Source organism: Neltuma alba, unplaced genomic scaffold (genome assembly GCF_004799145.2).
Source record: "Neltuma alba isolate B1F8T4 unplaced genomic scaffold, ASM479914v2 tig00012051_pilon, whole genome shotgun sequence".
NCBI lineage: Eukaryota > Viridiplantae > Streptophyta > Magnoliopsida > Fabales > Fabaceae > Neltuma > Neltuma alba.
Window position 1 is genome coordinate 449480 of NW_021636615.1, and position 11615 is coordinate 461094.

The 11615-nt window shown below is 33.0% G+C and overlaps 1 protein-coding gene across 1 annotated transcript; it reads left to right on the forward strand.

Annotated features, from left to right (window-relative positions):
• Positions 1–9901: 9901 nt before the first annotated feature.
• Positions 9902–11545, forward strand: LOC114721634 (probable LRR receptor-like serine/threonine-protein kinase At4g29180). Its single transcript, XM_028907494.1, has 4 exons — positions 9902–9995; positions 10472–11039; positions 11142–11427; positions 11519–11545. Exons 1-4 carry the CDS (start codon positions 9902–9904, stop codon positions 11543–11545), a joined length of 975 nt encoding a protein of 324 aa, XP_028763327.1.
• Positions 11546–11615: the final 70 nt, after the last annotated feature.

An 11615-nucleotide genomic window follows, 5' to 3' on the forward strand; every position in this document is an offset into this window, starting at 1 on the left:
TCAAGTTTATTTTCACTCAAAAAAAAAAAAGAAGAGAAAAAGAAATGCAAAAAAAAAAACTGAAAAAAAAGGAAGAAAGAAAGTTCCAATAAGATTTAGAGTATAAAAAATTCAGCTTGATATAAGTTTGGGGGAACGGTTGCCTTTTTGAAAGAAGATTTTTTTGTCGTAGAGGAAAAGTGAAGAGTACATGAAGTCATTTATCTCAAGATATTTGAATTGTCTCCTTTACCATTCTTTCAATTAGCTTAACCTATGGCCACATTACAAGCTTACAAAGTCCCACTGATTTTAGAATTGTATGAAATCATTCTTTTCTGTAGAGAGAGGAAAATGCTAGGCATATAAAGTCCTGATCTTGAGGTTGTATTATACATATCAAAGTGTTGTAGCTGATCTTAACTGTTGCATAAAAGTTGTATTTTGACTATTCTCACCCACACATTTTGAAAATTGATAGAAAGCCTGTTTTTATATTATGGATCTTGCATTATTCTGTATTGCACTATGTTCCTGTTGAGTATATCTTGTTGAGCAACTATGAGGAAACCTTCGTGCATGCTAAGTAAGTGGATAATTGATCAATTTAGTTATTTTACTGTATGGTTTACTCGAGGACTAGTAAAAGTTTGAGTTTGGGGGTGTGTTAACCTTGTGAAATTCATGTTATTTCAGTACCTTTTCCCTTAGTTATCAGACTTTTTGGTGAATTAATGCATATTTGGAAGTGTTTAGGATAGGAAAATGTGCATAGTTGATACTTAGGCAAAAGTTGTGGATCTTTGGCTAGTTGTGAATATTTTGCCCCTAACTAATCAACTTGGCTTTAATAGTTTATATTCCTTTGTTAAGTGGTTGAAGCTTACCAATAGAGCTATTTGAAGCAAATATTGACCCCATGAAGTTGGAAAAATGCATAAGAAGCCATGACACATTGAAAAAAAATCAAGAAAAGAGGAGATGCAAAACAAAGCATTGTTGGCCTCAGCCAACAGAATCTCTTGGTCTTAGCCAACAATATTCTAGAGAGTAATTAGCTGCGGCCAAGACCAGGACAGAAAGGAATTGGCTATAGCCAAGGGAAATCTTGGCTGCGACTAGCGCAGAATTACTGATACTCTGCGTTTTGAAGACAGCATGTGTTCTAAGGCTCCATGTGTTATAAAATTTGAAGGGATGCCCCGTTTTCACCATTCTTCACCTTTGGAGACTCATTTTGGGAGGTTGCTCTGCTAGGGTTTGAGGTATTTGGAGCTATGGAAGCCAAGATTTGAAGATTTGAAGACATTTAAGTCCATTTTCTTTGGTTTTGCTATCTCCTTCCTCCTTCTTCTTTATTTTCTGATATTGCTGTTGTTATTCCTTGTGGTTATAGTTGCTTTCTAAACACGATTAGCCAATCTTCTATTCTAGGATTATTTTGAACTCTTGTATGGATTAACTACTCATTTCCCCTTTATATTTGTGGTTAATGATATGACTATGTTGATTTTACTCTATGTTTAATGCTTCTTGTTGATTAGCCACCAATAAGATTGTTGGGTTCACTTGCTTGATGCTTGAGAGAGCTAGGTTGAGTGTAGAACTTGGACAAAATTGTGTGAGAACTTGTAGTTTGCAAGTTGCATGGATGGTTTTGTTAATGAGATAGAGATATACTCATTAACCTCACATAGTCATATAAGGTTTGCAATGAAAATTGGGTTTTAATTAATAAATTGAGAGATTAATGAATTAATTGAACTAAACACCTATTTGGAGACTTGAGAGAGCACTTGTAGGTAATTTAGTGTCCTTGGCTAGCTTAATCTATAATTAAGAAGCAAGTATGATGGGGATTTAATTGAGTACTTTTGAAATACAAGGGGGATAAATAATCCTAGAACCCATTTTGTTCTTGGAGTTGAAGAATCACTTTTTCTTTTTCCTTTTATTAGTTTCTAATTTTGAAAATAGTTTTCCTTCACTCTTGATATACTTACATGGCTCAAATTAGGTGAAAGTGTGATAATTAATACTTGACCATATTTTGTAACCAAATCCTCATGGGAATGATACTCTACTAATCACTTTATTATTTGTGATGCCCCGTGTACTTACGGTGTGAACACTGCCAAAAACACAACTTTGTAATTCCACTTATTGCATCAGTTGTAGCTTTGGTCATCCTAATTGTCATTGCTGCTCTGGTGATCTGGAGATTTAGACATAAAAGAGGTATTTATTCTTACACATGCTGCCAATTCATTAATAGAAACGTATCCCCAAATTCTGCTTTTTTTTTAAATAAAAAAAAAAAGAAATCTGCATATGGCTTGAGTCTCTTTCTTCAAACAGTCTAATCCCTTTGGATGGGCAGTAATATAATTAAGCTCAATTAGTTGCTTTTTCACCTTTATAAGATCATGAAAGTCTCACAAAATTTCATTTAATGTTGCGGTAATCCTAAGTAAATCTCAGAAAAGGGAAGCTGTAAAACATAAGAATCGATCATTTTCTTACTCAGAGGTTCTCTGTATCACAAACAATTTTGAAACTGCTATTGACGAAGGAGGGTTTGGGAAAGTTTACCTTGGCACTTTGGAAGATGATACAAAGGTTGCTATTAAGTTACTTTCTCCATCTTGAAGCCAAGGCTATAAGGAATTTCAGGCAGAGGTTTGGAATAAAAGTCATCAAGTTATAGTTTTCAAATTTTTTTTTTTTATAACTCAATGATGAATATATTCCTGTTGGGTGGTAGAATGATTTCTTATTAAAAATTATGTTCTAAAATAGAGTTCTGACTTGTTAATTTTAACTTGTAGGCTCAACTCTTAATAGTCATTCATCATAGAAACTTAGTTTCACTTGTTGGATTTTGTGATGAAAATGACACCAAAGCGTTGATTTATGAATACATGGATCTTGGAGACCTCAACAGAGTATTGTTAGGTTTGTCTTAAAATGATCAAATTGGAACTTCTCTAATATTGCGGAATATGACTTTGAATTGAAATGTCTACATTATTGACTAAAAACTTGTGCACAAGAAACTTATTGGCATTCACAACAAAGAAGCTTAAACTTTCTCCATGTGCGTCCGTAACTCCTCACTTGATTTCACTATCTCTAGCATTGTTCCAACAATTCACATCAAAGTTAATTAATTTACCAGCATATAACTTGAGATTACCTCTTCAGACTTTTGCAACAGCTTTTCTTTCTTTCTTTTTTCTTGTTGCAAAGTGATTTTACTTCTAATTAACCCCAATGAAAATGATTAATTGCCCCAGCATCTAGTATCAAAAACTATATATACTAACAAAAAATTAATTATAAATACCTCACAGATATGATCCTTTGAAGTGATTTGGCTTCTTTTGTCAAGCCAAGAGTATACCAGTGGAGATGGGGAGACTTGATCGATTATCCTCTTAGATAATAATAGTAGAAGAAGATAACAAATAAAAAGAAAAAAGAGAAAAATATCTCTTCTTTTCAAAGGCTAGTCCCCTCACAAAGTTTCCAAAACTTCTACTTTATCATACTGTTTTTTACCCACTTTTCATTCTTCCTTCCTTTTTGTTTTTGATACAGTCCTTTTTCCTTCTAAAACATACTTAGAGTTGACCTACCCTTGACACTTCGATTTGTTGTTCAAATTCTTTTAACAACTTCATTTATATTATACACTTTGTTAAATTGTTACATGCATACACCATATGCGTGTTTTGGTTCCTGGCATTCCATTAACCAAAAACCGATGTCTCTGCAGATAAAAACTCAAAACTTTTAAAGTGGAATGAGAGACTTCAACCTGGTATAGATGTAGCAAGAGGTTAATTAGAGAACTAATGAGTTTTTTGTCTCCTTAACAATCACATTTTACCGTAACTTACATAATCTGATGAAGTTGCAGGATTGGAATATCTTCATCATGGCTGTAAGACTCCCATAATTCTTAGAGACTTAAAACCATCCAATATTCTGTTAACTCAGTCCAGGATAACCAAGCTTGCTGATTTTGGATTACCTAAAGTATTTAAAAATGAAAGAGACACTCATCTATCAACTCAACCAGCTGGTATACCTGGTTATATTGATCATGAGTAAGTCATTGCATTTTATCAATAAAGAATATTAATCCACAGAAAATAGAAAAAAAAAATACTATATTATAAACTAATTGTTTGTTGACACTAAAGATTTCAAAGGTCTGGAAACCTAAGCAAACAAAGTGACATCTATAGTTTTGGGATGATTCTTCTTCAATTGATCACAGGCCATCCACCAGTAAGAAGAGAACTTGAGAATATATGTTTTATCATTTTTGAGTGTGGGGATATCCAAGGCATTGTTGATCTAAGGTTAGCATGTGAATTCAATGTTAGTTCTGCATGAAAAGCTGCTGAGACAGCAATGTCATGCATTGCGCCACGGTGCACCCAAAGGCCAGACATTAGTTATGTGTTATATGAACTAAAGGAATGTTTAGCTGTGGAGATTGGTCTTTCCAATTCAAATGGTATACCAAGCCATCCAATCAATCATTCTGGGAATCTTGATTCAATCACTATCCTCTCAACTAGGTACTTTCGTTACATTAGTTTATACTAAAATGGATATTGTTGCATGGAAGATAAAGTAGTTTCTTGTTGGAGTTGTTCTATAGAAGTTATGTTTTGTTGGATTATGAAGCTTTTTGACTTGATCATTGCTGTGACATCTCTCTCTGTTAATTTTGCTACTGAAGGTTCAGTTGATTGTTGGGTTTATGGCTGCATTTCAGTCTTCATTTTATTCCCAATTACTGTTTGGCTTGGTTTCATGAATGGATTGATAAGCATCTGAGCAGATGGAAAAGGGAACGAGACATGGGAACAATGCAATAAAGGACGCAAGGAGGATTAGCCGAATACTAAATTGAATCTTCCGTTGATGTCATTACTCGAATTTTAAACTCGATTCATATCGATTTTCCTCAGGCCATCCAAACTTCAAGTTTTGTTCGGGAATTAATGATTCCACCTACAAATCATATCAACATTAATTTGGAGTGGAAAAGGTCAAACATGATTTTTCCAAAATTTTTTTGGTCCTCCCGTGGAGATGACACACGAATTGCACAAAAAAAAATCGATAAAGATTCGAGAAAAATATTTTTCCAAAATGAAACGAGGGCTTATGAATCATATTATAGGGTCAAAATAATCCAGAGTTTGGGTAAAAAAAAAATTGTCAGTGGATTGGTGATTTTGACTTTTTTTATGTCTTTTATTATTAAACTAAGAATAAAAATTATTTAATACTAACGTCATATTTTTATATATAATTTCAATGAGAAACTATCTTGCATCAAAGTGAATTCCACAATCCAAATCATCTCATAGTCTTTTAAATCAGCTCGCTCTAACAACCACAAAAGGACCCACAATGATAATTTTACGGTTTATACAGGGTTCCTTAATTAGCAGATTCAAGCTTGTAACTACACTTTAATTAGCTTAACTGGAAGAATCTGACCTTATTATGGTGTCTGGTGACTTCAAGATCTCAGAAATCATAAATACCCGAAAACCTTAGATATGGACTCTAAACCATATGTTAATTATTTGGACAATCATAACATGGAGTTTTAATCAATCGAGATTTTGAATCTTCAATTCCGTACCCTTTTTTTTAAATTCAATATTATCATCCTTGTGATACCACCAAATTTTCTCTTATGGTTAATAATAAGATCCCACAGTCGAAATACTACCTCTAGTCTTAATTATAAGAGCCAGTTGACTAATTTGAAGAGATTAAGAAAGTAAGTTGAGTTAGTTATTTGTCCTAAATAGGTGTTGTCTTTCCTAAAATATCCTTGCTAATCAAGTATATTGACTTAAACTATCATTGTTAGAAGGACTATTTTGGAAAATATATATATAAATATGAAAGACAAAGTGGATTGGGGTCTTATATTTAGGATCAAAATAAAAGTCAAATAGGGTCTTATATTAAGGACCAGAGGTAGTATAACTAGATTAACTATGAGTATGGAAAAGACTTTGTTAAGAGAGGCAAAACTTTTGTGATCTCCACGTCGTAAAAGGGATTAGTTTTAAACCTTCAGCTAATTAAGAAATATCAGTGTATGAATCAAAAAGTAGAATTTATTATCAATTTTATATTTTATATTAATTCATAATTAATAATATTCATAGGGTTGTTACTAACATGAATTATAACGGGACAGCTCATTGACTAGAATTCTGAAATTAATTAGTAAACATATTTAGTTCGGTGAACCTGTTATACGCCGATGATGAGAACCATAACTATTTTTTTGGGTGGCCAACTAGACCCTTGACAGTTGTAGATCAAGAGTTCCAAGTCTGCCGACATTAACTACAACTTACCATCACCTTTAAATTTTCATTTCTGACTCATTCAATTAGAATTGCAGGACCACAAGATGTCAGTAGAGTAGACTCCTAGAGATCCAACTCTCCCCTACTCGATACGGTAGTAATTATACTATTTAATTAGATCTTTCATGTTCTTGGAATTTTGTCAATGCATGTTTTTAATCTCATTAATAAAGTAGTAAATTTATAAAGAAATATTATGCTGTCACCGAAAAAATTACTCCAGTATTAAAAAAAATGTTATATTTATTAAGAAAGGTAAAATCCACTTTAAGAATCTCTATGTCTCAGAAATTAGTTTCTAAGTTATCAGTCAGGAAATACCGCAGTTTCAAGCCAAAACAAATGTTATATTTTGTCAACATTTGATTATAAATGTTTTTTTTAAAAAGAAACTATCGTTAAATGTTATCTTTAGATAATATTTTGTCGGTTAAAAAAAATGTTATCTTTTGCACGTAGTCTCACGTTGAAGCATGTAGTTTTCCTGGAGAAAACATCAACACATGACTTCGAATTCGCCGGTCAACTAAATTTGAAGCGATAAAGACAACTTAAATAAAATATGATCCCAGAAAGTCTGAAAGTGATCAAACGTTGAGTCAAGTCAATTTGTCTCTCCCTTAGCGCAAGAAAAACACTATAAAAATTAAATAGCGAAAATTCAAGGTGGGTCATTTCATTTAAATTGAATGGACGGGAAACTACAAATCTTTATCGTGATCCCCTATATTAATCCCCCCCCCCCCCAAAAACAACCCAGCCCAAAAAAAAAAAAAAGACCCACATGCACACAAACGGGTTCTTTGTTATTGATTACTTCTTTTTTTTTTTGAAGCAGCTCCCAATTTACATGTTTGCAAGTTCTGATAGAAATTTATAATTACATATACGCATTTTATTAAAATACTTATGTATTCTTGTAAATTTTTGTACGAAAAGCTCTTATAATGTAAATTGTGAGCTGTAAATTATGCTATATATTTTCAAATGTAAATTTTGTTATTTTAATTTTTAAAATGCTTAGATATAATTGTAAATTATGTAAATTAAGAGACTAAATTTATTATATATGTAAGGTTTTGAGTTATAGAGTTAAAAGGGTTTGATGGTTTGGTGGTTACAAATTTTTTAGTGAGTTAAAGGGTCAAGGTTTCAAACCTTTCTCTTGATTACTTTAGGTGGCAGTGGTTAACCTTTTTTGTTTCAAAAAAAAAAAGCAAGAGTATTTTGGTCATTTCACATGAAAAAATATAATTTTATTTTTATTCTTAAATATTAAATTGAAATTTTAGAATCTTTGAGGGCCTACTTAAAATTATGTATTTTTTAGGGATCCGCTGAAGTTCTCTCATTTTTTCTTCAAGTCAAAGGACTCATTACATTATATCTTTGTCAGTTGGTACAACTACTTTGTCATATTTATGATTTTCGTTGTATTGCATGGAGGTAGTTAATTTGAATAAATATTAACATTTATTAGCCAAAAAATAAAATAAAATGAAATAGAAATAAAAAAAAATAAAAGCATCAGCTTAGCACGAGGGGAAAAAAAGAAGAAGCATTAGCTTCTGAGTGTTGAACTGTTCTACCTGCACAAGAATAAAAGATCCGAACTCGTTCCCCGTAACACACATTAATTAATAAACTTATGAACGATCCAATTAAATTTGAAGTTAATGGAATATATTTCTGCTAGCTGGCAAATAGTATTCAAGGTTGACGCATATATACATACATACACATATACATACATATTTTATAAAGCAATGACAACATATTTTATTTGAATTAAGAAAAATTTTCAACATCATTAACCAGTACTTTGCCTTATATTTTAATAACCTTTTAATTTTACCATATTTAATATCCACACAGTTTTTCAAGAAAACAATAATTAATATAATAATAAATGAAGGGTAAAATTGTACGTTCATATACACAATTTAATGATGTGACTTATAAATAAATAGAACTAATTAAATAAACACTCTTCAGAAAAGTGTATATATATTCACTAGAAATAATTCTGGAAAACTAAATGTTAAGATATGGAAGCTAGTTGTACATATTACGCAGGACCATCTTCACGTTCCAGACAAGCCCAAGCGATCTTGCGTTTACGTGGACCAAGTCAGCTGGGTAATAGTGTTTTTACGGGGCCCATATTTAAGGATGATGTATATGCATGGTGCATGGTTGGTCACCATAACTAATCAGGGTGAGTGAATTGGCATGATTGTTCTATCAAAGACCGATCATTAATTATTAAGTAGTAATTCAAAAAATACATATAATCAAAGAAACAATGAAAGCAGACTACGACCTCTCATCAATCCGCCACCTCTAAAAGACAAGATATTAAACACCGGGTCAGTAAATAAACCAGTTAAGATACTGAGTTGAGGGTTAGTGGGTTAGATCAGAGTCAAACTAGTTATAACTAAAATAATATAATTCTTAATTATATAGTAAATATTTTAGATAAAATAATAATATAAAAAACGTTTAATTAATAATTAAAATAAGAAGCAATATAAAAATGAACAACTTTTTTGGGTCGGAACCTATCTGTGTTTTCCGCATCTACCAGACTTGTATGCCGATGCATTAGATATCATCATACAACAAGTAAAACTGTATGGAAATACGAGACTAAAATTTTATTTTTCTTGTTTGCATTTAATTTTCACGTGCGACTTTAGCAGACTTGACATTAATATTAGCACACTTCATCTTTCCATACGCAAACGCTTAGCCTTCTCTTCTTTTTCCCTTCCTTTCCTTTCTCCTTTCTTCGTCTGCACCTTTTTCCATCTTCTGCAAGTCTGGTCGGCGTCTTTTTTTTTTTTTTTCCACCTCTCATCAACGATTTAGTTTCGCCTTCTCCTTCCCATTAAGGACTGTATTGCTCGGTAGTTTTTTTCATCTTTCTTCTTTATTTTAAGTTTATTCTTCCTTCAGTTGCTTCTCTCTCTCTCTCTCAGTTTTCTTCAAGCTTTTTTTTTCCCAGCTGTAATGGCGTGGTGACTCCATTGGAAAGCAAAAAAGTTTAACCTAGGTAACCCTTCCAACCCAGCGGGTTACCTGGGTTATATCCGAGTCACTCCGATTCAGAACAGTTTATGTCGAGTCAGGTGTTTTCCAGTTTTTTGAATAGAACCGGACCGGGCAAGTGGCCCATTTGTTAGTTTCCGGCCTGAACCGGTCAGTCCGATCCGGTTTTTAATACCATGCTAAAAGATCTATCATCAATTATTAATTCCGTACAATTTCTACTTATATAAACACATACCCCATCCTCTTTACTAGCGTACACAAACCTCTGCTCATCTTGGTTTGAATCTGAGATCTCCCAGAGTGCATGGTTAGTTCATTTCTGTTCTTTTTTTTTTTTTTAAACTTATCTTCTACTTAACTGTTCCTATTTTATATATATATTTATATTTATCATAACACAATAATATGAGCCAGAGATAGCGTCTTCATAGAATTCAACTAATCTCATGGAGAAGGCACCACAATGGATTGTATGCTTCGTCTTGATCGAACTTTTACTTAATATCTGTGATGCAATGCTAGACGATGCTGCTCACCGAGGTAAGGAGACAAAGTTGGATTCCGAGTGTTAGCTACCTCCTCTTAGCTGCTCCGCAATTTTTCCTCACTTCTTAATTTTTTTTCTTTGGTTTGTTATCATTAGATTTTATATAAAATGAGTGATACTTTGATATCTTATAGGCACAAGATGGTGTAGCTTAAAATTTCTTCTTTTAACAATTTTTCAAAGAAAAAAAAACTCTAAAATTGAGTAGTTTCTTTTAAATTTAGATACAATTTTTTTTAAGAAAAGTCATTAAAAAAATTTGAAACTGCGCCGTTTTTCACCTCTAAGATATTAAAATATAACTCATAATGATAATAAGAAATAAGAAAAAGATTGAAAAGCAGGGGAAAATGAAGAGGCAGAGAAGGGCTGTTGATCCTCTAAGTCTCACAAATTTCGATGGTTAAATATAAAACTAACCATAAACTACTGCACTTGTGTAAATTTGTGTCAATTTTTGCGCACACAGATTTCATAAGCATTGACTGTGGAGCAAGTTCTCAATACACGGATCCAAAAATTGGAATCTCGTATCACACAGACATCGGTTTCATAGAAACAGGAACAAACTCAATAGTGGCTCCTGAAACAAGAACTGACTTTGGTGATTCTTTTTTGGGAAGACAACTGCCGACGTTGAGATTTTTTCCAGAAGGAAAAAAGAACTGCTACACCCTGAAACCAAAACTAGGCAAAAATAACAATTACCTCATCAGAGCTTTCTTTTTATATGGAAATTATGACTTCAAAAATCAAACTTCGACTTTTGACTTGTTCCTTAATGTTGATTTTTGGACTACTGTGGCCTTGGATTATGCCGATTATCAATTTGCAGAGGTTATCCTTACTCCCCCAATCGACACCATACAAGTTTGCCTAGTCAACATTGGCAAAGGAATCCCTTTCATTTCTGTGTTGGAACTACAAGCTCTTCCCAATTCCGTTTATCTAGCCCCTTCTCCTTCTCAGTCACTGCTCGTCCTTGCTACGAGAGTCGATGTTGGTTCCACTGAGTTTATTTCAGGCCGGTTTACAAGGTGACTCCAATATTATATTTGTTGTTAGTGTTTTGCATGCTTTCATCATCCAGGTTTTTCAATGAATTGTGTATTTATTTATCTAATACTGCAAGCATATAGGTATACGGATGACACGTATGATCGTGTGTGGCGTGTGGACGATGTTTTTGAAGATAAAGGTTGGAAAAAGTTCAGTACGTCGAAATATATTGATTTTGAAAGAACAAACGATTCTTACAAATTACCAGCAGAAGTGCTCAAGTCTGCGACTGCATCATTGAATCGCTCCTTTGCTTTAAGCCTTGACTATAACTCTATCTGGACGACACCAACTGAAAGGTCCTTCATATATTATGTCTACTTTCACTTTGTTGAAATTGAGGAGCTTCCCGCTGGACAAAAGAGAGTAATTGATATTACTGTTAATGGTGAAAATTTCAACACACAGCCGATAATTCTTGAGTACCTAAAGCCGGTGACAGTTAGTAATTTTACAGATCAAGATCGTCTTCGTTTCAGCATAAGTGCAACACCAGAATCTGATGCTGCGCCAATCCTTAATGCCATCGAAACTTATAGATTCATATCACCACT